Genomic DNA, 26,998 nt, shown 5'->3' on the forward strand with positions numbered 1-26,998 from the left:
AATCACGCATGAATTATTTATTTCCATATTGGGTTGTCTTTAATTGACAAGAAAGTTGGTCCAAGACTGATATACTGGACATTTATGTATATATTGTGACTGAGCGACCACTCACCCATGTTCCTAAGACCCTTTCAAACAGACCCAGCACACAGAGAAATTTAAGCGCTTACGCACTATTTTTAATAAACAAAAACAAAACCTAGCTCTCCTCGAGCATTAAACAGACCAGGAACCTAACTAAAAAACACCAAAACACACAGTTTTTAACGAATAACAAAAACTACACGCAGTACCTTTTTTTCTCTTGATACGCTTGAGCAATCGAAGCAAAGGATTAACCCCCTCCTCGCTGTGTTACTATATATATACATACACACACACACACACACACACACACACACACACAGTGGTTTGCAGAAGTATTCACCCCCTACCATTAATGTCACATTTTGTTGAATTACAAATAATGTATGCACAGTCTTTCAAACAAACTTTTTTTTATTCAAAGCTGTAGTGGTTAAACTGAACACTGTTATATGAGGAGGAGGTTAAATGTCAGCAAAACTTGCAAAGAAAATTTACAAAATGAAATTTACTGTTTGCATAAGTATTCATCCCCTTAAGTCAGTACTTGGTAGAAGCACCTTTTACAGCAATTACTGCTATGAGTCTTTTTGGATAGGTTTCTACTAGCTTTGAACAGTAGGATGGTGACATTTTTGACCATTCTTCATGGTAAAATTGCTGCAATTTTGTTGGGGATCGTCAATGGACTGCAATCTTCAAGTCTCGCCATACATTTTCGATTGGATTCAAGTCAGGACTGACTGGGCCACTCAAGAGCATTAATTCTCTTCTTTTTCAACTACTCCAGTGTGGCTTTGGCTTTGTCATTCATGTCATTGTCCTGCTGAAATGTTAATTTCCTCCCCAGTTTCAGAGTCTTGGCTGACTCAAACAGGTTTTTCTGAAGGATTTGCCTGTACCTTGCACCACCCATTGTCCCTTCTATCCTGACAAGCTTCCCAGTCCCTGCTGAAGAGAAGCATCCCATAACATGATGCTGCCACACCATCCTTGATGGTTGGGTTGGTGTTGACTGGGTAACGCTTGGAATTTAGACGGAAAAGTTCAATTTCTATCTCATCTGACCACAAAACCTTTTTCCACATGTCTGCAGTATCATTTACATGCTTTTTCGCAAACTCCATACGTGCTTTAAAATGAGGCTTTCTGAGTAATGTCTTCTTTCTTGCCAACCGTCCATACAGGCCAGCTTTGTGTAGGGACTGGCTTATTGTTAATGTGTGAACACCGACTCCCATTTCAAACACAGAACTTTGCAGATCTCTCAAGGTCATTGCTTGCTTCAGAGTGACATTCCAAAACAGTTTCCTGCTTGCCCGGCTGATCAGTTTCGGAGGGCGATCTGATCTGGGTAGTGTCTGGGTGGTATGATGCATCTTCCACTTTTTAATTATGGACTTCACTGTGCTGAGAGACCTTTGAAATGTTCTTGTACCCTTCTCCTGCTTTGTGCCTCTTACCACTGCATCCCTGACTTGTTTCGAAAGCACCTTGGTCTTCATGGTTGCTTTGTTGGATCACTACGTGAGTTGCAGCTTGAAATTCTTTATATACCTGAGGAAAATTATCTACAAGTTAAACCACTTTGAGTACTCATAGGCTGAAGCCATTTCACAAATTTTGTGACCTTTCAAATAAATAATCTGCACCTGAGCTGAATTAGGGCTGCAGTAGCAAAGGGGTTGAATACTTATGCAACTGAGATTAATCTGTTTTTCTCTGTAAATCTTACTTATTTATATTCTATGTTCATTTTTTAACTTTATCAATGTGCAGTAGTTTGTGTAGATTATACATGTAAAGTCTAATTTGAAAGCATTGTGGAGTACACTTATATATATATATATATATATATATATATATATATATATATATATATATATATATATATATATATATATATATATATATATAATTGCATTAATTGCACGTGGACCTGTGGACCATATAAGGGGTAAAAACAGTAAACACTGTAATTAATAATACAATGCCTGCATTGTTGTAGTGTTAAAACATGCAGCAGTTGCGATTACCTTTTGTAGGCTGGCTCAGCGGCAAAATAAGTGTCAGAGACTGTAAATCACAGCATCTCTAGCAGGGAGTGTTCCAGCATGGCTGACATTTTCACAATTTAAATCATCTTGAGTAATAACCCTTTTAAGATGACTAATGTGACTGATTTTCCTACATACAGAGTGCAGAATACAATGCAGGAGGAGGAGATATCACTCCATCTTAAGGTCACTGGAAAGGAGTCATGTAAAGAAAAAAGGTGCATTTTTTATAAATAGCACTTTAGCTTTACTATATTCCCATACGAAATGTATTATGTTATCCATCTTAAAAACAGAACGGGTTTGGCAGAAGGGACCCTTTCTTTTATCATAAAGAATCTGTAGCTGTACCAGGTGCTCTTATATAAATCTACCATTTGCCTAAAGTGGACATTTTTGCTTTCTGGGACAGCTGAAGACTCAAAGGGCACATACTGTTATTAATGGTCGGTTTCAATGGCTTCAGTACAATATGGAGTGATGAACAACGCTATCTAAGACTTTCTGGAACTTAAGTAATGTTCAGTACTGGGAGTGTCCATGCTATTTGGGAACAAAAGCTAGGGTTTTAATCCATGACATTCTGCAATGAGATCCACACGGAAAAAAAAAAAAAACCCTACTGTGAATGGGCATTTGCTATAAATGAAGTCCACAGCCTTTTTATCCGATGAGCCTGAATGATTTTAGGCATTCTTTTTTTTTTTTTTTTTTTAAAGAAGATCACTACAGTAGCCAAAAATATCAATTGCACTGACTGCAATTAGTATATGCTTGGCCCAGTGTTAGTGCACTGTGTCTTTGTGTGCAGAGCAAGAAAAGTTACACTGTGGTCCAAAAATATCAATTGCACTGACTGCAATTAGTATATGCTTGGCCCAGTGTTAGTGCACTGTGTCTTTGTGTGGAGATACTTTCTGAAATACACTGGTACCGCTTGCAGTTTTTAGTATATGTCACTGCAATACAAAAATGAGTTACCAAGAATTCATTTTTATCCCATCAGAGTGCACGTACTAGGACTGCTACGATTAAATTGAAAATCTATTTTTCAATTGATTCCATTCCTCATTATATACATTGATATAAATACTGGAAAATCGATTCAATAATGGCATTTTTGTAACACGCATATTTAGTAACATTATTTAAGTTTATCAACAAAACGGCATCGAACGCCCTGCCTTGCTAGTTACAGTATTTCTGCCAGAGACAAGCAGTGGGCTTGCTCTTCTTTTCCTACTCGTGTTAATTAGCGTCTGATTTGCTAGTCCCACCCTACCAAGAATGCTGGGTAAGTGCGCGTAAGTTTGATGTAAACAAAAAGCATGCTGCCTTGGATCCAGAGCAGGATGACAGGCTTGTATTCCTGGTAAACAGCACGTGCACATTAAACAAAACTGACGGTATAAGATTTCCGCTTCTTTGGAGTTTCAAAATGAACTGTTAAACCTGGGAATAATAAAGTTTTTTAAGATGCATTTTGTGCAGCCTGAAAAAATGCCGAGTGGCCAAGCTTTACTAAGTAACCACAGGACATAATTAATTTCCAACGCAATTAACAAATAATAATCACCTTGGTTGATAAACTGACATTTTGTGCAGCCTACTTGATAAGATCACATTAGTCGACAATTCATGCCTTTCTTTAGAAAATGACACAAACTGTGTCTTTCCAGTTATTGATACAAAACGTGTCCTGTAGTAAACTATATGCATTTGTTTAAATGTAAAGAACGACTAAATGTACAGTATTAAAACACTGCTCTTTAATTCACCGTTACTTTTCTTTCTTTTTTTGTCGCACTCGTAATGTGCTGTCATAGGCAAACGTGAAACCCGGTTTATATCATGACCTGCTTTATACCACGAATCATGCCTGCACGACAATCATGACATAAACTGGGTTCATCTGTGTGTGTGTATTTAGATATATTGTTAACTTCTTACCTGCCAGAAGGAAATATGACTGTCAGCATTTGAATACGTAGCTAGGTACCGCCCATCTGTAGCAAATGACACTGCTGTTATGGGTCCCTTATGACCATGGATCGTCTGGAAGGAGGAGTGAAAGGGTGTTAGTTCAGTTAATCAACAGTGTGCTTCTACACTGTAAGTACTCACTTGGACCTAATAAGGACACAATTAGGAAAACATTACCTTTTTTAAGGAGAATGCAACACAGGTATATTCATGTTAACAAGGATAATATTTACTTAAAAGTGCTAAGAGAAGACACATACAATTAGTGCGCTTTCAGACAGTTTAAAGAACCACACCACCTCTGCAATGCAGTCACCAATAAAACATCTGGTTCAAACTTCCAAAGAAATACCTCCCTAAAGTAGTTATTTTTAGAACACTTATTATACACGCAGATCAATGGTTCTCATCACATTCCATTAATGTACTTCAGTAGAGCTTTTTATATTTGATTGACACTTAAAACAGACCACAGATCACAATACTGTAACAAAAATAAGGCACATAAGTACAGAATACCACCATACTTCTGCCTCTGTGTGTACAACTTAGTGACACTCATTTAATTAGCCAATATAACACAAATTGCATTACAATGTGAACTGAGAGCCAGAACTCACACAGGCCTATTAAATCTACCAGCATAAACAATACTCAGAATCCAGAATCACCTCTGCAAGCACTGTACAAATGCCGCTAAAGGTTTATTTTATAACACAAAATGAGCAAATCTCTGATATACTCACATATCTCATAAGAATGTATTAGAACAGACCCCCCCCACCCTCCTCCCCCTTTATTTCACTGACCAAGAATAAGATAGGAAACTGGTGCATTTTTACAAATATGCTTATGATAATGCTTTGCAAGAATGCTCTCAAAATGATTAAAGGTTGATATTTATGATAACAACTTGCGAAAGGTAGTAAACTGAGTGCAAATGTTGCCAGTTATTGTGAAAAATTTGCACGTTAGTCTTAGAGGGAACGCTGATTATAACCTTATATGGGTAATTAGTTTATGACAATGAAACAAGCCTGTCAAAAAGATAGAAAATAACACTGTTTCTATCTCATTCTATCTTTAAAATATCAATATACCTTTAATTATTCTGTCAGCCTGTCCTCTGCTTATCTTGCAAAGTTTGTGACAGTGCTCAAGTGAAAAGTACAATATCAGTACACGATTAGTTAATGTAATAAGCTAATTTTAGCCACGGGCATGGTCAGAACAATTAACTTCCACATACCATAGCATGCCACACAGGCTTGTAAGGGGGGCAAGACTAACAATAACCAGATTCATTTTTATTACTGCTGCTGTTACTGTAAATTTGTGATGTTAGCTTGTGGACTTTGGAATCAATTAGCAAACAACTAAACCATGATATAACACAATAGGAACATGGGTACCAGGATCCTGTTGAATAAATGCCAAAGTCTACCAGATCTTTCACTTGATATTAAACTATGTTTTCTGGTCAAAAGAATAACAGACATGTTGTAAATCAACAAAAAAGAAATCTCAGCTTAAACTTCTACTGACAGTCACAAAAAACAAAACAAAAAAAAACTGGGATTAACCATGTTTTTTGATACACATAGCTTACCCCCTGTTAAGAATGAATCATATATATATATATATATATATATATATATATATATATATATATATATATATATATATATATATATATATATATATATAAAATTCAGGGAATAATACTGGATTTTTGTGGATGCCTGGCACATGCTGGAAGCATGAAGTGACCTTGAGAGGCAGTATATGAAAATACATTTATCACTAAAACTGCACGCTGGCTGTAAGTCAATATCTGCCTCTCATTTGTAAAGCGCTTCCCTGCTGAGATCCCCTCACTGCGATTCACTTCCACTTCCTACAGGAGACATAAAAATAAAATAAAGTTGTTTCAAATAAAACACCTTCTTTTCTGAATTCTAGCCAGTCATACTAAATTAACTGACAGATGTGGCCATCCAAGTATTACTGTTTATAATAAAGGTCTGTTTCCAATACTGCGGGAGATTTGAAGACTTACACGCCTGGTGAGTTTAAAGGTGTAGTGCCCCATGTGTTTTTCTTTCAAATAATGGTTAAAATACAAGAGCTGATGTGTCATCTAGTTTAGTATAGATGGATTTTCATTGAACACAACTCACATTTGTTAATTTCATTTGTTGAAATTTTGCCTAACGTGAGACAAATGCAAGTTAGATGATCTTAAAAACGTAGTTGGCATCAATTAATCATGGATGTGAAAGTAACTACGTCACTGCAAATTGCTTAAGAATGTGTATGACAGCTCATATTCGAAATATACCTTTTCCTTAAAGACAATAAATAATAGAGAATCGAATCAAAATTGAAATGCTCATCATAAAATAAAATTCTTTGTTCTCTAGCAAATGCTTTGCATGACTGTGCATAGTATAGTACTTCGACTACATGCTTTGATTTTAAGTGCAATTACAGAAAATGACCTATGTTCATAGCCACTTTGTTATGAAAACACAATTGTGAAGAAGATCCTACATCTCAGTGGGTTGACATGTTTTAAGATTTTTAATAGACACTGTATTCAGGTAATTTAACTATATATTGTGATTAAATCACCTTATTCTAAAAAACGAATTTATCTAAAAACACTGAAATGAACGCTATAGGGTCCGCCCCATGTTAAAAATCCCGCCGACAACCTGGCCCTTTAAATCTTTTTACCCAGACACTACTATTTTTTTCGTGTGCGTATTTGTTTGATTACAATTGCATTTTCTGTTAACATCTTGACAAAATCTCATATTAGCTGTCATACTGTCTGCTACAAAACTTCCTGAGAAAATACCAAAATAAGGTCTATTGCTAGGTATGGGACTTCACAAATAGGAAACGCATTGGTAGCTAAGCACTTCCTGCCTTCATAATCAATAACATATAATCCTATAAAACAGGAAGCTAGGTGCATTAGAAATAATGCAAGATAGGGCTTGTTTTAATTAAAGGATGAATTCCTCACTCTGCCAACATTAGCCTTTCACAAATAAAACTGTGCAAGAGCCTACTCATTTTGAATTATCAGTTTGCTTCCTGGTGTTTAATTAATACTGTATTACAGACGAGTAAAAAACATGGAATATGAATAAAAAAACCCTTTCAATAGGGTACATTATAAAAAAAAATAAATAAATAAATAAATTACAAACAGTTGTTTTTTTTATTTTATACCTATACCTAAAACTTTGGGTTATGCATTTCCACCTACTGACATGTTTGTATACACAGGTACCAGTAATAATTAACATTTTCATTCTCCAGCAATCTCCTCCAAGCTATCTGTCGCTTGCTCCCAATAGCTTTGCCTGTGCTCAGGCCAGATCACTAGAGGCCTCCTGCTTATTATAGTCTATAAATAGAGACACTGTGCTCCGTGTTTCCAATTACTGGTGTGGCTATCCCTATTACGGCACTCTATTGAATTATTTCACTTCGCTTACAGTAAGGCCTCATAATCAGCCAGTGAAAGATGTGATATTGTACAGAAGAATATTTTCTTGCAGGAGGCCAAATCTTTTTACGCACTGTGACAAAATGTGCACTCCCTCCTTGATTCTGTGGATGTTTTCTTTTATGATGAGGCTTTTTATTTTGATTAGGAAGGTATTTACATGCTTCATTGTTTGAATATAACATTGGTGTCTTTGTGAGCTTTAGGGAGGCAGTCAAATGGTCTCAGGGACAGCTTCAGTGGTGGCAGCTTCGTAAAAATACTGCACAAAGGGAATCATTATATCACAGTGTATGATCCTTATAATCCGGAAACCAGACCGATCATATGACCTCAATACGGCAGCGTAAAGGTGAGAGTTTCAGTATTTCACGTTAGCTTTTAATACTTTTTGTATGATAGTAGAGGAAGATATTGTTGGATAACAGAATCTGATCGTCGTGGACAAGCCATGAGGGTTATGATGATGGCTGTTTAAGGTGATTAACAGCCAATTTATTTTCCTCATCTAACAACTTTTTTTTATTTGACCACATTTTTATCTAAGGCTTGGGGTTTCTGAATAAAAAACAAAAAACAAAAAAAAAATCAGTCTACTTTATAACAATGAAGCTGCAAATTCCACATTCTGACAGGCAAACGCTGAGGGGCAAATTATAGATGCTCCACTTCTACCCTCCCTCCAGCAGTGCTGAGGGGCTATGTGAAATCACAGGTGATAGACAGCAGCAAGACTTAAAGCACCAGGGCTAATGTGCTTTTATTCAGGTCAAGCAGGGTCAAGTTAATCTGAACATCTAGCTCAGTTACTTTCTGTATGTATGAATGATCATTTTTGTTATCATATCTCTTTTGCTCATATGACTATACCACCTGCTAGTATCATATCAACATTAATTGAAGATAATTATTAAATAACAGTGCTACTTATTTTCTGCTTGTTGGTATTCAAAATACTCACACATACACACCTTAAGGAAAGTTGCTTTCACTAAAGACTGTTCATACACCAGTCAGTCACACCTAGTCACAAACATAATCCATATCACTTTGAAGACATTTCTTAGTGATCAATAATTTTAATCTGAATGGGGCAGTTGTAGCAATATGTGTCTGTATGAACATTTGGAATCACATGGTGACGACTTATTATTATTACAGATTCCTTCCTTGCTAAATCTGTTTCTGTTTACTATATTGATGTTTTCAACAGATTGGGCTTAGTCTTACTACGAGAAACAACGTCTTCAAACATTCACTCATGTCAATTCTGTCACACATCCAAAATTTAAGCTACTGACCTAGTTAAAGATTAAAAAATGAATTAAAAAATTAAATAAACAGGGTAAAAGATGAAGGTGTTTCTAATTTATAACTGTTCTCCTCATCATGGCAGCTAAGGAAATGTATTTCATAAAATAAAACATCACTTCATTAAGAAGCACTCACAGCTAGCACCTGATCTTGTCCAGACTTTTCCCAGGGTGAACTTGGGACCCCTGTGTCACCAAGTAACTCAGCAAGACACACTGCAGCTTTTCTCATAAAACTCACTGTCCAGCTCACACTCCCAGCTACAGTATACATCATTTACCATTCTGCCCTCCATTACTGTCACCTGCCCAAGCCAAAAAGACTTCAGCAATAAAGCAATGGCAAAAACAGGGATTTGAGGGCTGGCAAAAACACAGGGCAAGAGTGGAATGTCAGACACTGAGTACAACAATGATTCAGATAAGGAGTTGCCTACAGAAATTACCACTGGCACTGTTGCCATAGCATACATTTTGAACATCATCTACATATAGATTATGCCTTCATTTTATTATTGGTAAATTATTGGTTAGCATTTTTACTTAAAATTCAATGACTTTTTAAATGAGTTTGTCTAGATATTTTAATACCCCATTACTTCAATTTGGCGCCACTGTGTTTATTTTAAATTGATCAAAATGACTGCAGTGCTTAAAAGAGGGCAGACTTTATACGAGGGCAACCTTTATTAATAATACCACGATTTGAAAAATCGTGTTGCAACATTTTATTAAATGATTTAAGACATTATAGAAGTATTGCAGTTGCTTATTTTCTCTAATACAGAAGTCTACCTGTACATAGCAGCGTGTGTGGCTAACCTACTTTGACTACAGTACATTTATCAGTGACAGTTACCGAGAGCCTAGAGGTGGGAGTTGGAAAGTCAGGGGAGTACTGTACCAACGAATCACAAATGTGCATTGGTTGTTAAGGCGTGGGGCAATGCAGGTGTGGCTGTGGAATCCAAGAGTGTGACGTAGATGTTTTTCTGCACCAAAAATGACCTCAGAATATCAGTTTGATTTCTGTAAAAACTACAATATATCCTGCTCAGTTATTTTTTTTCTCACTGTAACTTACTTCTTTGTAATTTCTCTTCAAGAGAAACCGAAACGAAATCTTCTCATAGGTAGCAAGCACATTGTTTTTGTTTGTACAGGATTGAGTACGGGAATTACAATTGAACTAAAAACAAAACCACCTATACGAACTTCAGAAGGCCTGCTGTTCTGTGCGTAGTTTATCTTGCATTTTATTTAAGAAATGTACTACCATAAACTAAAACATGCTTACTATGTGTGTGTACATTAGTTAGTAATTTACGTGCTAGATTGAGGCTCCCGTCTCTTCGGGGTGTTACATCTACATAGTGTTGCACGTTTATTTGTTTACTGTGTTTTTTTTTCCATAGAGGGAGAAAAATCCCTTAATGTTTCTTTATTGACAGCGGCGTTTATTCGAGGGCGGCCTCTATTGTAAAGTTGGTATATGACTGCGGTGTCAATACGAGGGCGTCTTTAAGGAAAGAAGTGCAATTTTTGTAAAATTCTGAAGTGTAGAAATCTAGTCATTTTTTGTTTTGTATACTCACACTGACATCATGTATTCAAATGACAATTTTAATGTATGGTCAGGAGAACATTGTTATTTTTTTGTATTTGTTGTATTTTTTTGTTGTGCTTTTATTTTTTTCATTATACTTTAATTAAAAAAATACTGACTGTGAAATCTTTATGGTCATTATATCAAACATGACCAACACGACAAGCACTTAATGGTGCTAAAATGTACAGTAATTTTATTTTCAAAAATAATGTATGTGTGCGCTATCCTATAGACTTTATTCTTAATTCTGAACCTATACACATTGTACAATATTTATATTTAAAAAAAAAAGTCAGTTTAATGTGCGTACATGAATGTACATTTGTTTCCTAATCTTTTTTTTTTTTTTTGAGAGACAGAGTCATTAAAAAGTATACCATACAAAGGAGATTAACAGTTTGGTCAGAAACATCAAATGTTGTTATTTGGGAAATTAACCAAAATGTAGAAACATGATTACATCGATTTCTCATGTGCTACTGTTATCCCTTTCCATGGGACTAAACTCATTCATTTTCGTGTCAGAGATGGAATAGAAACAAAGACACAAGTTTATTTGTTGTAAGTGGCTGTGGCAAAGTGCCCTGCCCCTATGTGTATTTTGTGTTGTATGTTGTGTGTTAATGTTGGCGTGTAGTCATTGGTACATGGGATATAAACGGGTCTGTGTAACACGACTGTTTAAAATGTATATTTGTATTTAAGCAAGAGGATTGCACAGCACTTCACGTGTAAGTAAAATGTAATAATATGTGAACACGGGGAATTGCACTTTATTAATTCACGTGCAGTTGTACCGCGACTCCAATTGAATTATTTTGATTAGCAATTGAGTCTCGGTACAGCTGCATAAAAGCTGCATGTTTTCACTCACTCGGGGTTGTGTGTTCGGTGAGTGGAGAACGGGATTGGAGACGGAGGTTATAATAATAGTTAATAGTTAAAATATCAGCTCACCTTGTCTGTGTAGTCCGTTTTGTTCGTCTCTTTAATTTGGCAAAAGTACCCTGTCCTGTGTTTTTTGTTTGTTACAACCTTTTTATTTACTGTTGTGTTCATTCCTTAAATGCTGAGCGAAACCAATCGCTCAACTCCAGCCAACTCCACCTCTCTGTTGTTTATTTCCTGGTTCCTGTTCCTGGTCTGACATCACCCACTACAGCCGTCTTTGTGACAGTGGCACACTCACAAATTGTGTGATGAAAATGTGTGTGCATTTTTACTCTTTTCAGTCACATCATGACCTTACTTACAACCACATTGTCACACAGTTCTTGCTCTCAGACTGTATAATATTGTATATAGTAGTAAATATTATAGTATAACAGTTATACTATTAATATGTCACATACATTTTAAAATGTTTGTAATCATACTATTAAACGTTCACACTATTCTATTATTAAAGTACTAATCATATGGTAAAATGTGTAAGTCTTATTCAATATACTAACATTACATTATATAATATTTATTATATTGCTTGAAAATGTGCAAAAAAGCCCATGTAAAATCCTGCTTGGAATTTGCAAAAAGGCATGTTGGAGACTCTAAAAAGATGTGGCAAAAGATTCTGTGGTCCGATGAAACAAAAATTGAACTATTTGGTCTAAATGCAAAGCGTTATGTCTGGCGTAAACTAAACACAGCACATCACCCAGGTAACACCATCCCTACTGGGAAGCATGGTGGTGGCAGCATCAGGCTATGGGGATGCTTTTCATCGGCAGGGACTGGGAAGCTTGAGAGGGTAGAGGGCAAAATGAATGGAGCTAAATACAGGCAAATCCTTGAGGAAAACCTACTTCAGTCTGCAAAAGACCTAAGACTGGGACGGAGATTCACCTTTCAGCAAGACAATGACCCCAAGCACACAGCCAAAGCGACACTGGAGTGGCTTAAAAACAAGAAAGTGAATGTCCTAGAGTGGCCCAGTCAAAGCCCAGACTTGAATCCGATTGAGAATCTGTGGCAGACTTGAAGGTTGCTGTCCACCAATGATCTCCAATCCAACTTGAAAGAGCTTGAACAATTTTGCCAAGAGTGGGCGAATATTGCACGATCTAGATGTGCAAACCAGTTGGAGATTTACACCAAAACACTCACAGCTGTAATTGCTGCCAAAGGTGGTTTTACCAAGTATTGACTCAGTGGGGTGAATACTTATCTAGCCAAGACATTTCAGTTTTTCATTAACTATTGTTTCACAATAAAAATTCTCTTGCCTCTTTAAAGTGTTGAGTATGTTGTGTAAGTCAAAGGAAAAATCAAATTTAAATGCATCAAGATTTCAGGTTGTAGCACAACAAACTGTGAAAGCATCCAAGGGGGGTGAATACTTACTGTAGGCACTGTATATGCATTATAGGAGGCTGTGTGGTCCAGTGTTTAATTCAAGGGCAGCGCCAAATTGAAGTAATACGGTATTTAATGGTGTACATTAAGGAGTTATTTTAAGATAATAAGGCAATATTAAGATTAGTGCATTCTCAGATAGCTGCAAAAATCATCATAACCTTTAACCTTTATTTTTATATAGCGCCTTTCATAGTGGATCACCATCACAAAGCGCTTTATAAGAGTCTCACCGAGTGGCTTAATACAAAAATAAGACACATGTCTGAATCACAAATTGATTTACGATACTACTGATTTACTAACCCACTTGGCTGTCCCAGTTGAAGCCCTGCTTAAAGCCAACATCCTACATTGTTGTTTAGCAGTATTTTGTTTGACTGTCACAAGCCCTGCAAGTTTGTTTCTCACTAATTCCTTTGGTAAGGTATACCTTTGAGATACAAACCATTGTCAGTATATTGCAAATAAATAAATAAATAAAACAAGTGATGCCTGAAAACATAATTTACCAATATAGTGCTAAACAATCACAATCATGTTTTACCATTTCTTAATAAAGAATGATGTAAAACTGGGGTTGATCTCAGCACTTCCTTATTCAATTGCCTGATATAAGGTAACAGCCACAAAAGACTTCCGGAAAACAGTAATGGCCCTACAGGTCATCCACAATTACAAAACTGATGCATTTATTTATCAAAAATCATTCAGCCAGGAAAACCACTTAAGACAAGGCATCTTATTTCCTATAGTATCCTGGGAGACGGTGCATGTAGCATGTAGACAGCAATCACCACAGCTTACAGCAAGCAAACACATCCAAACATACAACTACCAAACACTTCTATACCACAGAGAATACATAGGAATATTTAAACCACACTGTACATATGAGAGCCACATATTGGAGGCAGTATGTCTTCTGATAAACACATTGACAGTTGTTGATTAAATAACCAAGACCCTAGGAAAAAAAAAAACACATTTAATGGTAATGATCACAGATCTCTTCACCCTGCCTCTGCTGTTTATCATACTAGAGACCCAGTGGCCATGTCTGTGGTAAGAGAGGAACTGGTGAAAGCAGGTATTCTAGGAGCTACTTTCCCATTCACGACGAGCCATCAATTATCTTTATCACATAACAGTATCTCATCTCAGTCCATAATCAAGATGGAGTCTTATTTTAGCTGGACTACAGCACATATCTGTTTATCAACGGCAGCTGCAGTGCCAGAGAGTGACTGAAAGGCTGTGAAATAATCAATAATAATCATCAAATTGTGGTCGACAGGTTGTGCAGATGGAACTTTGCTGAAACCTCAACAATTCTGATGCGGGTAAGATTTAACCTTTCCCATACCTTTTCACTGTAAAGCCGCCCAGACTTGACCTCAAAACAGGGTAGAAAAGCTAGACCAAACCTCAAACTGCTTGATTTTTAGAACATTTCATTTTATATCATAAGGGTTTCAGACTGCAGTTTCTATAAACTAACAAAGCAATATTAAGTGTGTGTGTACTATGTATTATATATTTATTTATATATATATATATATATATATATATATATATATATATATATACACATACACACACACACACAATGCCTTGCAAAAGTATTCAGACCCCTGACCAATTCTCTCATATTACCGAATTACAAATGGTACATTGAAATTTCGTTCTGTTTGATATTTTATTTTTAAACACTGAAACTCAGAATCAATTATTGTAAGGTGACATTGGTTTTATGTTGGGGAAATATTTTTAAGAAAAATAAAAAACTGAAATATCTTGCTTGCATAAGTATTCAATCCCTGTGCTGTGGAAGCTCCCAGTTTGCACCGATGAAAGAAATTGCCCTAACGAGGACACAATTACCTTACCATTGGCCTTCACCTGTGAACCATTAAAGTTGTTGTCACATTTTCTGGATAAAAACCCCACTGTTGAAGGATCATTGGTAAGGCTGTGAATCTTAAGGAACATGAAGACCAAAGAGCATTCTACAGAAGTTAGAGATAAAGTAATACAAATGCATAGATTAGGGAAAGGGTACAAAATAATATCCAAGTGTTTGGATATCCCAGTGAGCACAGTTGGATCAATAATCAGGAAGTAGAAGCTGCATCACACCACCCAGGCACTGCCAAGAAAAGGCCATCCCTCAAAACTCAGCACTCAAACAAGGAGACTTGTGAGAGAAGCCACAGAGAGGTCAACAAACACTTTGAAGGAGCTACAGAGTTCAGTGGCTGGGAGTGGAGTAATGGTGCACCAGTCAACCATATCAAGAGCTCTGCTTAACACTGGCCTGTATGGGAGGGTGGCAAGAAAGAAGCCATTACTTAAAAAGTACCATCTGAAAGCACATCTGGAGTTTGCCAGAAAGCATAAGAGTGACCCAGCTGCGATGTGGGAAAAGGTTTTGTGGTCAGATGAGACCAAGATAGAACTATTTGGCCAAAACTCAAAGCCCTATTTGTGGTGCAAACCTAACACTGCCCATCCCTCAAGACACATCATCCCTACAGTGAAGTATGGTGGTGGCAGTATCATGCTGTGGGGATGCTTCTCATCAGCAGGGACTGGGCATCTTGTTACAATTGAAGGAAGAATGGATGGAGCAAAATACAGGAAAATACTTGAAGAGAATCTGCTTCAGTCCGCTAAAAAACTGAAGCTTGGGAGGAAATTCACCTTTCAGCAGGACAATGATCCCAAGCACAAGGCCAAAGCAACATTGGAGTGGCTCAAGAACAAAAAGGTGAATGTCCTACAGTGGCCTAGTTAAAGTCCTGATCTCAATCCCATTGAGAATCTGTGGCACTATTTGAAAATTGCGGTCCACAAGCGTCATCCAACCAACCTGAACAACCTGGAGCAAATCTGCCAAGAAGAATGGGCCAAAATCACTTCGACACTGTGTGCAAAGCTGGTACATACTTACTCCAAAAGACTTAAAGCGTTATTGCAGCGAAAGGTGGCTCTGCCAAATATTATTGTGTTGGGGTTAGGGTTAGGGTTAGGGTTAGGGTTAGGGTTAGGGTTAGGGTTATGCAAGCAAGATATTTCAGTTTTTTATTTTTCTTAAAAATATTTCCCAACATAAAACTGATGTCTCCTTACAATAATTGATTTTGAGTTTCAGTGTTTTAATATAAAATATTGAACAGAATGAAATTTCAATGTACCATTTGTAATTCAATGAGATGAGAGAATTGGTCAGGGGTCTGAATACTTTTGCAAGGCACTGTATATATAAAAAAAAATAAGAATAATCTTTATTTTTATATAGCGCTTTTCATAGTGGACCACCATCATTAAGCGCTTTACAAGATACAAGACTAGGCATCAGCTGCAGAGTCACTTACAAGAACATCTCACCCGAAAGACGGAGCACAAGGAGGTTAAGTGACTTTCTCCGGATCACACAATGAGTCAGTGGCTGAGCTGGGATTTGAAACGGGTACCTCTTGGTTACAAGCCTGTGTCTTTAACCACTGGACCACACAGCCTCCTATAAACAAATGCACGCACACACACTCACATGCACGCACACCTGTGCAAAAGTCTTAGACATGTTGCATTTTTCTACTCTGATGCATTATGAGCAATTTACTCAAAGCCTCCACTAGTGTTTCTACTATTATAACAACCTTGACTTGCATAAAGAAGGAGAAACATTGAGTGAAATAGCTCAACATATACAGAGAAACGTCATATGTAATTGACAAATCCAGGGCTGGAAGACCCAAAAAGCTGTCTAACAATGAAGAGCAACACTTGAAGAGTATATCCTTAAGGAATAGAAAGAAGATAAGTGTTGAATTGACAACAGAACTGGCATAAGGCACAGGTGTCATTGTCAGTCAAATCAACACTACAAAGGTCACTCTTGAAATCAGGACTTAAAGGATGTGTCATGGTAAGAATACCTCTGTTAAGAAAGGGGAACAAGACGAACACATTAAAATATGCACAAGAACACAGAAATGTAACTATGGAACAATGGTCAAAGGTGCTTTGGACTGTTGATGGAAGGACAACGACTCCTGTGCCTTCTGCCAGTTCAGACACCCACCCACATATATACACATATAGTGTACATTCAAAACCAAGGAAATGCTCCAGTTTCTTTTACAGGTTTCACCAACATTAATTATACCACTGCATAATGATTTAACAGATGCAATAAATCAATAATACCTCTGTAATTTAACCTTAGTAGCTCATTCTACTTAAAGCTGTCAGCACTCTAGGCTCTATTTAAATTCCAGCATCTCCATTATATAATATATAATAAAACAAAATAACTGTTAATTAAAAGACAGACTTTTTAAACAGCTGTCGTGGACCTAAAAAAAAAAAAAAAAAAAAAAAAAAAAAGGTCCATTTGTTCAAGACAATTAGTAGATTGCAACAGCCTTTTGTTTCATTACAACAGTGATTTGTTAAGTTCAGATCATTTAAGTATCTTACAGTATGTTCACTGTACAAGACAGCTAACAGGACATCTACCACCAAGTTTTCAGTGATAGCAGAATCAAGGGAAGCAGAAGAAAACAAATTGTGCCCTGCACTTCAGAGAACTATTCAATTTCATTTGATTTTGGGCTAACAGTATTGATGTTTTACAGAAAGACATCATTTCATTAATAATAATAATAATAATAATAATAATAATAATAATAATAATAATGCATTAAAAAGGCATATACATTTGAGGGTCCTCAAAATACCTCCGACTAAGGTTTGAGCGTAGTGACCACTGGACATTTTCTTCAATTAGTAATTGGAGTTAAGTGTTGAAAGAGTGACATGCTGCAGTTCACAGGACCTGATCAAAGTTGCAGCAGATGGCTTTGCAGGCTAGCTTTGCCCCCATAGCGATGGGATTGAGGATATTCTTTCTGTATCCAGGCCACACCCAGCCCCTAATAATATAGACGACTGTTAACACTGAAGCTGCTTCTCAAACTCATCTTCTGGTCAATCTTTACTTATAATCTCCAGTGGCTTGTTCTCTTACAGTGCAGTTTAATCCACTTAATGTGATAACTCGTTTAAGACAAAGCTTGATACACAATGCAATCTCTCTGAAACGACCCCCTGCCTCCACAGATACAAAATATGTGCCATATTTAAGTGTTATTCTTGTAAGTAATCGCTGGATTTTGATGATCTCTAGGTAAAACTGAGGCTCTCAATTACTGCTGACATTGTACACCCATTCTAAAATTCCTGCGTACTATTACATGATACACAGTGTATCATCAAGCAGAATCAAGGGAAATGGCAGGATCACAGTATTTAACAAAACATGAAGTCAAGAACAGAATTTCACCAATGACAGTAACACACACCAGTCAAACAGTTACTATGAATGCTGGAATTACGTTTGGTTCAGGCAGATTATTTATTTAGACAGATTCTTTTACAACAGCAGAATGAAAATTGTAACTAGTTACTTTTTGAATCAGTGATCCTGCCATGGTACTGCACCTTAAAAGATGTTATATGATCTGAATACCAGATTCAGGGAATTTTATTTACTTATGAATAACCAGCAAGTCACTTTCTGTACCAGTAATACAATCAGTGTCTGAATCAATATACATGATGAGTCTCCAATATACATTTTGTGGTATGTTGTTATTAAATTAAATAATTACATTGATAGATTTTTCAATTTTTGTGCTCTATATGTTGCACTGAGAACTAGCATCTTAGAATTGGTGTTCTTTCTTTCAGAACACTCTGGGTAAAGTTATAAAGCACTTCACAAACCATAAAACCTCTCTCTTTTTTTCAACACTATTTAGCCTTTTTTTATTATTATGTATTCCGTTTCGTGTTTTCAAAGAGATAAAGGCACAAAACATCGTGCTACCTGAAGGACCATACAACACTCCCTGAAAGTTTTGTTACATATATTTTGAAATATGGGCAGCATATAAGGCAGTCTTTCACCTGAGTAATTGTATTAATGTAGAGCCTTTTGTTCAAAAACAAGCACAATGCATGGTTTAGAACTGAATATTTATTTAAAAAACAACTATTGACAACACCTTTGTTATATAAACTGAATCACTGTCAGCAAATTCTGATTCACCAGAATCAGATACCAGTATTTCTGCCTATGATGACTCATCTAATTGTCTTGCCATCTTGAAATTAAATTCTGTAGCGTGGAAACGTTTATATTATTGTGTGCATATCAATTAATTCTACACAATGAGTAAAATTGCAATGCCATAATACATGTTTATAAGCAATAATGGTCACTACTCGATTATTGTTTCAAAATAAATACTTATAAATAAAATAAGTTATTTATTATGATCAATAATAAAAATGTAACATATGCATTTTGTTCATAAAAATGATCTGTTTACATCCATTCATTTCTTGATGTTTATAAATGTTGTGTACATATAATAAAACACGAGACAGAATACACGTTCTAATATAATTAGTCTAATACACTGGATTTAGTGTTTAGAGGTAAGAAAGAAACAAAAAAACAAGTTCCTCTGATTTCTTCTCTCTGAGTGATGCTGAAATGCCCTCTCAGAGACAAAGCAAAAAATAAATAATAGTCAGGGGGTGATATGCGTTTCCAACCTGTACAGCAAAGTATGGTGGCCCAGTAAAGCACCTTTTTATGGTATTTAACCAATCACAGGCCCAGAATTATACTTCAGTATGATCGTGTAGACATAATCATGGTTCTTAAAGGGTTAAAGAGACAGGAATTGTTTTTACCCCCAAAAAACTGTCCAGTGGCAAATATTGTTTAAGTAAATTAATAGTGTTAAATGTTAAAGGTCAACCACTATCATAACATTGCCTGTTTTAAAGCTTTTAAATTATTTGGAATTGTAAAAATAAAATATTCGTTCAGCATCCTAAACACAATTACTTTTGATCTTTCAATAAGGGGAGGCGTAAATGGATTACACGAATGCCTTACAGATCATGTAGCCTTACCTCAGTGTATATGACTGATTGCATCTTAATACAAACATATGCTGTATGTTCACTAGTGGAAGCCCACTCTAGTAATAAATAAAAGTAAAGATCTGGGGTAAATTTCAATAGTATGTAATTAAAACTGGTATTCTGAATATCAATTACTCATTCATATATTTATGGCTATTCTATACCGTTCCTAAATTAGAAAATGGTTTATAATATGATAATAAAATAATACCAGGTGTGTTTTCTAATTTTGTACACGTCCCGTTAATATTGGTAAACTTGAAACATTTTACAGGCCTGCTATTTAATATAGTGCTAGTCTTTACGCCACAATATAGTTGGGCCCCAAATATGATACACTTACTATCAATGTGGAATGATTGAAATTGTATTTTCTCATCATTTAACTGTCAAGGTCAATACTACATTGAATACTACACTGAATATGCCAATTGGAAAACTTTTTTTGTTTAACACAGAGCGCATAAGCTGCACCCAGTCATTTCACATTGGTAGTAAATGGGTGGATTATATTTAGTGCACTACATCACAGGGATAGCTGATTAAAGTATTTAGTATATTTTAAAGAGGAGACAATTATTAAAACAGAATTTTTGTTATTATTGTTTTACAGCATGATGTAGTTAAAATCCTCCATCCAGCTAAAACTCGTGAGTAATGTGGCCATCTCCCAATTAATTAAGTAATAAAAATGTGAAGCAGCTGCTCCTGGGGGGGATGTTGAGACTGGGACAGAGTTTAGAGAAAGGAGATGGAGAGACAGTAAGAGTTAAAAAACCAAAAATAATTACACCAGCAAGGTACTTGTTTTAATTATTGTCCGTTTTGTTTTGGCCTACATGCCTTTTGGTTTGAAAAGTGTTTTGTTTTCAATAAATACGCACAGCATCACTTCACCTAGCAGTACAGTGTCTGTCTATTTCCTGGTCTGACGTCACCCACAAGCTATCCGTGACATTTAGATCCTGAAACAACAAATACAAAATACACACAGGGGCTGGGTGTACCCCACCACACGAGCGGGGTGTACCCCACCACACAGTGGTACTAAAATATTTATAAAGCAAGTCGTCTGGGGGTAATGCACAATTAGTCCTGTTCACAGAGGTTACCAGGCAACAAACTCCTCAACCCTAATTGTACTGCTTCTCTAGAAAACGGACCGTTCTGCTTGTGAGATGGCATGCTGATTAAAATCTTTAGCATATTTTTAAAGAAGATGATATCATTGATGAGGAGATGATATTTAGTAAGTAAGGGGTGTAGGAAATGAAAAATGGGCAATAAAATCATCACGCACAATCGTTTGATGTCATTTGTGTTGGTTCTGTACATGCTATACTGGGTGTTCCTGTTTTTTTTTTTTTTGGGGGGTGGGGGGGGGGAGGGGGGATTCTAACTTTTTTCAGAAGCAAGATCTGGCGGTGTCTGAGGTTGGCCTGTGGTGAGACACTATGTTTTATTATGGTTGTCATGGAGACAGTGTGAAAAATTGAGAGCCACAGGCAGTAGCTGCAACTAAGTCAATAATGCTCACACAGACATTGTGTAGATAATCAACAACAGAGCCCTTGCTTCTCGCTGTACCACAAACAGCTGAAGGGCAAATCAATACAGCCAAGGGAAGGACACTGACCCTGTTCTATTTCCCACAATACACCATCAATATTACAGAAAAGGACCCAAAAATGTCACCTTTTTATTTAATCTTAAGGTATCTGCTTGGCCCACAACACTTAAAGACCTTTAAAGGCAACATTGTATTCAGCTGGTGATTTGCAGGGGTAATGTTTTAATGCATACTCTGCCCTTGGTACCAGTCAGGATTTATATGGATATAAATCTCAACAAAAAAGACCACCTAATTTATAAGCATAACATGATAGGAAAAAAATAAAACTTGGTAGTCTTGGTAGTGTTTCTTTGCAATCTTTTGACTGCGACACTGGCTTCTAAACGCAATTACAGTGCAAGTCATGGCGGGCAGGAGTGATTTTTACAGAAAGAATAAATAATGGTTTGCAATACAAGCCACGACTAGTATGATATTCAGTAAAGAAGAGTGTGTGTGTTTTTTTTATTACTTAAAAAAACTAAACAATTGTTTTACTAGCAGTCCTGAATTTAATTGCCTCGTTTTTTTTATCTTGATCTTCTTAACTATGTCATTAAAGAAAATGACAAAAGAAAACAAGAGTCACTTCATAGTCTTCAAGATTCACCAACAATAAGAGCCCAGATGCATTCCTTTTGAGCGTATGCTTGTCACTGATCTTTGAAAGGTTAATGTGTGTACAGTGATTTCTCATAAATTTGATGACTTTGTTATTGTAGTAACATTAGACAAATCAGACAGCATTAGGCAATATATCTTAAACCCTCGTTCCCTGAAATATAAATGTTATCCATTACTGACTGGGAAATAACTCTGTGTAGCCCGATTTACCTGAGTGCGTAGTTCAAAGCTGCTCGAACAGACCTGAGTCAGACACGGAGTCCCCGCCCACAAGCAGAAGAGATCCATGGTAATTTCTATTCAGGCCCACTGGAATGAATGCAGCGACCTTTCAAGTATTAAATGTTATTGCTTTACTGCTTATGTAATGACCAGTGACCTTCTCTGGTTGGGGCAGATTGGCTAGATCACAGGTAAGGTTACGATTTTGGCACAGGAATTTTTTAATACATTTCACGGGAAGGGTATGGCAAAAAAAACAAGAATTCACAGAAAGGCCACCAAATAATGTCGTTTTAGGTACATCGACATACACAAGAGTTTTTAAATAGTACACCAAATTCAATAAAAAAACAACTATTGCTTTTGACTACTGACGAGTTTAAATGTTACTTTAGGAGTACAAAACTTAAAGTACATACTTCATAATTTCTGGTCGGTTGAGGGTCTTCGACCCTGTGCGGCAAGTCAGAATAACGTAATCTTGTGACATGCATCTTTTTTGGAAAGGTGTACAGCCTTTCATCAAACCTTTCAACTGTCATTCTAAAATATCTCTCAATAATGTTTTGGCTTCTCTGTTGGCTGAGAGGACGGATGTACCAACAACATCACTTTTATTTTATTTTTTTTAATTCTCTTGTATAAGGGGTACAAACTCAGCACATCTACTTAAATGTAAATGTATACAATTTCACAAATGCAGTCTGTATTTAAAAGAAAGCCTCTGTAAATTGGTAGACAGCTGTTCTCTCTTTACAAAAAAAAAAAAAACCTCTCACATTTTTTTTTGTTATTTTAGCTGTCAGCCATTTACATGCTTGCTCGCTCAGCTATCTCATACATAGCTACATGTAAATGATACATGCATACGCAACCAAACAATTTACAGATACTCACAGATTTGCATTTTCAGGAAATAAAGTAAGCACCTAATTAAAAGTGTTTTTACATCCATTTCCAAGATTTTTTTCAAATTTACGATTGTCACGATTTCCGTGACCTCCGTGACAAAATTGTAGCCTTAATCATAAGCAATCCGGACAAGGTCAGCAATCCACTTCGACAGCAGCTGGCCTCTGCACTGCATAATTAACTGTTGTCTATTTGTTTGGCCACCACGCCGTTTTGTTTTGTGTTTCATACTATTTATTTTTCTGTTTAATAATAAACCATGCAGCGCATTCAATTCAGCACATCACCTCGCAGTACTGTGTGTTACTTTCCTAGTTCTGAAGTCACCACTCGGCCAGACTGCCCCACTCAACTGAAATGCAAATGCTAGTGGTGGGGACCACAATGATTACATAATGCACACTAATGTGTGTTTGCGTTCTGTTCTTTGTGGTAATCCCCACAGATGGAACATTTTAATTTTTTCTATTTTATAAAATCTACATATTTCTCTTATGTTCACTAAACAACATAATATTCATGATACAGAAAACTATTTGAAGGGTACTCTATTCATATTGTGATTGATTAAATCCTGTCTAGGCCTGCAAAAGGTGGATACTGTTGATAAAACAATCAAAATGCTTACAATCTACATTCATCCTTCTGACATCAAGCCTTTTTAAAGATCCATTCTTTGCTTGCAAATCCCATCCTAAAATGAAACACTGCTATTTTTTTATTTTTTTATTTTTTTAAATCAGCAATGTGAAAGACACATCGTGATGAGAAATAAAAGTTTTAGCTAATTTTATTTTACTATATATCGGCGTAGTATAAGTAAGGCACGGTTAACTAGAAGCAGCTTTTGCAACTGTGATAATTCTAGCTTCTTGTTCACTACTTCCACAAAAGTATGACTTCTCTGATAGAAAACTACATGAGATAAACGTACCAGTTGTCTTTTAAGCCCCCACCGCCCATCGTGACACTTTAGACTTGGGCAGTATTGCAGATATTTACTGGACCAGCTGTGTGGAGAGATGTTTAATAACCCCTAATCTAATTCAGTAAATTATTATTCAACCAGTTTGTACTTCATGTATTAAACAATATTAAAACAAAGTTATCCGAATCCTTGGTCATTAATTTAGTAGCCATTTCTGTACCGGGATGAGTTTAGCCCAGTATAACAAAATAACTAGACTAGTTCACACAGAGAACTGGGCCAACAATTAATTTATGCTTGTACTCTGGACGATCTTTAGAAAAAAAGATTAAATAACCAGCCAACATTTACCACAGACAACCTCTTTCCAATATAGCCAGGGGTTCTATCACAGAATGGATTCCGAAAGGTTTGGAAAATCAGCAGATCAGATACTTTAGCATGTCGACTGAGCCAAGGGCAAGCCATGCTAGAGGGAAGATTTTCACTGCAGATTCAGGCTCATGCATAACAAAACCAGGGGTCCAGGCTGCCTTATCAATTTACAGCTCCAGCTTTGAACTCTCCAGGCAGAGGCAGTAAAAGGTGAACAATATTTATCCACCCAATTCTTTTATGTAAAAAATATAATAAAATGTAGGAATACTTAAACAAATGGCTTCTGTCTTCCCTCTGATCTTTTTATACATACGTATCTATATTTCAATAATTTAGAAATTTTGACACAACGGTCAACTGTCAGCTTTCTTAACAGCAAGTTTCTAGAGACAAATTACTAATGCATCTCATTTTTTATATCACCAAACATTAATAGGCCCTGTTCCTTGTTGAATACCAGGCCTTGATTTGTGCTTTCCAAGGGAAATGTTTTTTTTTGTTGTCTGTATTACATCGATCAATGTAATAATACAATATTATTCAGATTTGTTTTTATATTAAGATTTGTTTAATTAAAAATTCAAATGATCACAACTCCAATTACAGCACATAAATTAAGAACAGTAACATTCATGTAATTCATCGTTAACATTGCCTCACAGTGTTCTGACTGTGAACAGTTTTCTGCTTCTTGCTTTCTTATATGTCAGTTACTTTTTCTTGCATGTAATCAAAGAAACTACAAAATGATATTGCTAGTGTCTACCGGAAGCCATAATAGTAGCACAGTATTTCATATTAGATTTCAAAATTTCATATTTTTCAATTTTTTACAGTGTTTATTTAAATTAAGGTTAACTACAAAGAAGTATGTAATTCAATATGTTAACGGAACATTATTCAGCAGGTTTCATTCACCTTTATGTTGCAAGATGTGTTAATTATATAGGGTGATGCAAAACTTTTGGCCTCAGGTGTAGCTATTTGCAAGTGATACATATCCTATGGCACACACAGCCATCTTGTTAGCCAGTCTGCTCTCAGAAAGATATAAATATATACTTGGAACAGTTGAAGATCACCAAGTAAATAAAGTTGGTACAACATGGTAGATTTAAAAAAAAGAAAAAAAAAAATTGGTAAAAAAGCCAAGGCAAGTTTCTAAAGACATGTGAAATGGTGAAAATTCAGTATAGGACACCCAAAAGGTCCATGGGTATACCATACATCCTATGTGAACCTATTGTGGCGATGTACATGAACCAGACAGGCTCTGTCCAACAAACATTTACATCTTCCCAATTCCATGGGGCAATCCTCATCTGCAAATATAGCTTAACAGATTCTCATGCACAATTTAATCAAAATCAGAATATCAGACCAGCAACATGCAGCCTTCAGTAGCTCAGCCAATCAGGTGCCAGTGTGAAAAAAAATAAAAAGATTTACAGACCTACAGTTCTCAAGATATAGTTAAACATCTAACTGTCCCATGTGCACATCTTTAATAATAAGCCCTTAGTTTACCAGTGATCACCCCTGCTCTTACCCATAAAATACCTGCAGCTCAAACTTGGGAAGCTGTTTTGGTTATCCCTCACTCCCAGTGAATGGAGTGATTGGGCTCCACACACTCAGAGCCTCTCATTAAACTATTGATCACTTCAGCCTTATCCATAAAGTTACAGCAACCTGGCACGTCAACAGCTTTGCAGTGTCTCTCTCTCTCTCTCTCTCTCTCTCTCTATGGAGGAGAGAAAGTCACAATTATTTACTTACCTGACATTTTCCAGTGCGGACATCGTAGAGTGCCACAGAGCCAACACGAGCCCCGACTGCTATCCTGTGACTACGTTCACAATAACCAACCATGTAGAACCTGTGTATGACCAACATTACATGAATTAGTAAAATTACACACAAAATTACACACAAGTGGCTTTATGAACAAGAACAAAGTATCCCAGGGCATAGCATAAGGGGAATGGCTTCTATGACAGAGTCATGAGATAAAAATGAGTTGTCGTTGCTTTTTATAAATTGACTGTGTAATAGAAAGAAAACAAATCCTATGTGACCAGGGTGCTACAATCACTGAAGAAAAGCTAATAATTTGACAAATCACTGGTACCGGGAATAATGACTTACCTACAAATAGCAGGGAAACATTCCTGAAGGCCTTTCTTCTTGACTAAGGATCCTTCAAGGCAGTACATTATGATGTCCATTACCTCAGGGAGGAAAGATCATTAAAGAAATCAGTCACAAAAGCATGTACAAATTCACTTTTTCTGAAGATGTAAATGCAATGCTTCAATGTCTTGTGTATTGAGAATTAATGCAGCCACTGTCCCCTGGGGAACAAGGCAGCAGTGTGTTCCGTTTAT

At 36.4% G+C, this 26,998-nt stretch overlaps 1 protein-coding gene across 2 annotated transcripts in view; it reads right to left on the reverse strand.

Annotated features, from left to right (window-relative positions):
• Positions 1 to 26,998, reverse strand: part of LOC121304533 (WD repeat-containing protein 7-like) — a 214,009-nt gene that overhangs the window by 3,938 nt on the left and 183,073 nt on the right. For both annotated transcript variants that reach the window (XM_041235722.1, XM_041235715.1), the window contains 3 exons: positions 26,760 to 26,842; positions 26,391 to 26,490; positions 4,095 to 4,199 (listed from right to left, as the gene is read on the reverse strand). In XM_041235722.1, the coding sequence (XP_041091656.1) occupies positions 4,095 to 4,199; positions 26,391 to 26,490; positions 26,760 to 26,842 (288 nt within the window). The remainder of the gene's footprint in view (positions 1 to 4,094; positions 4,200 to 26,390; positions 26,491 to 26,759; positions 26,843 to 26,998) is intronic.

Source organism: Polyodon spathula, chromosome 2 (assembly GCF_017654505.1).
Source record: "Polyodon spathula isolate WHYD16114869_AA chromosome 2, ASM1765450v1, whole genome shotgun sequence".
NCBI lineage: Eukaryota > Metazoa > Chordata > Actinopteri > Acipenseriformes > Polyodontidae > Polyodon > Polyodon spathula.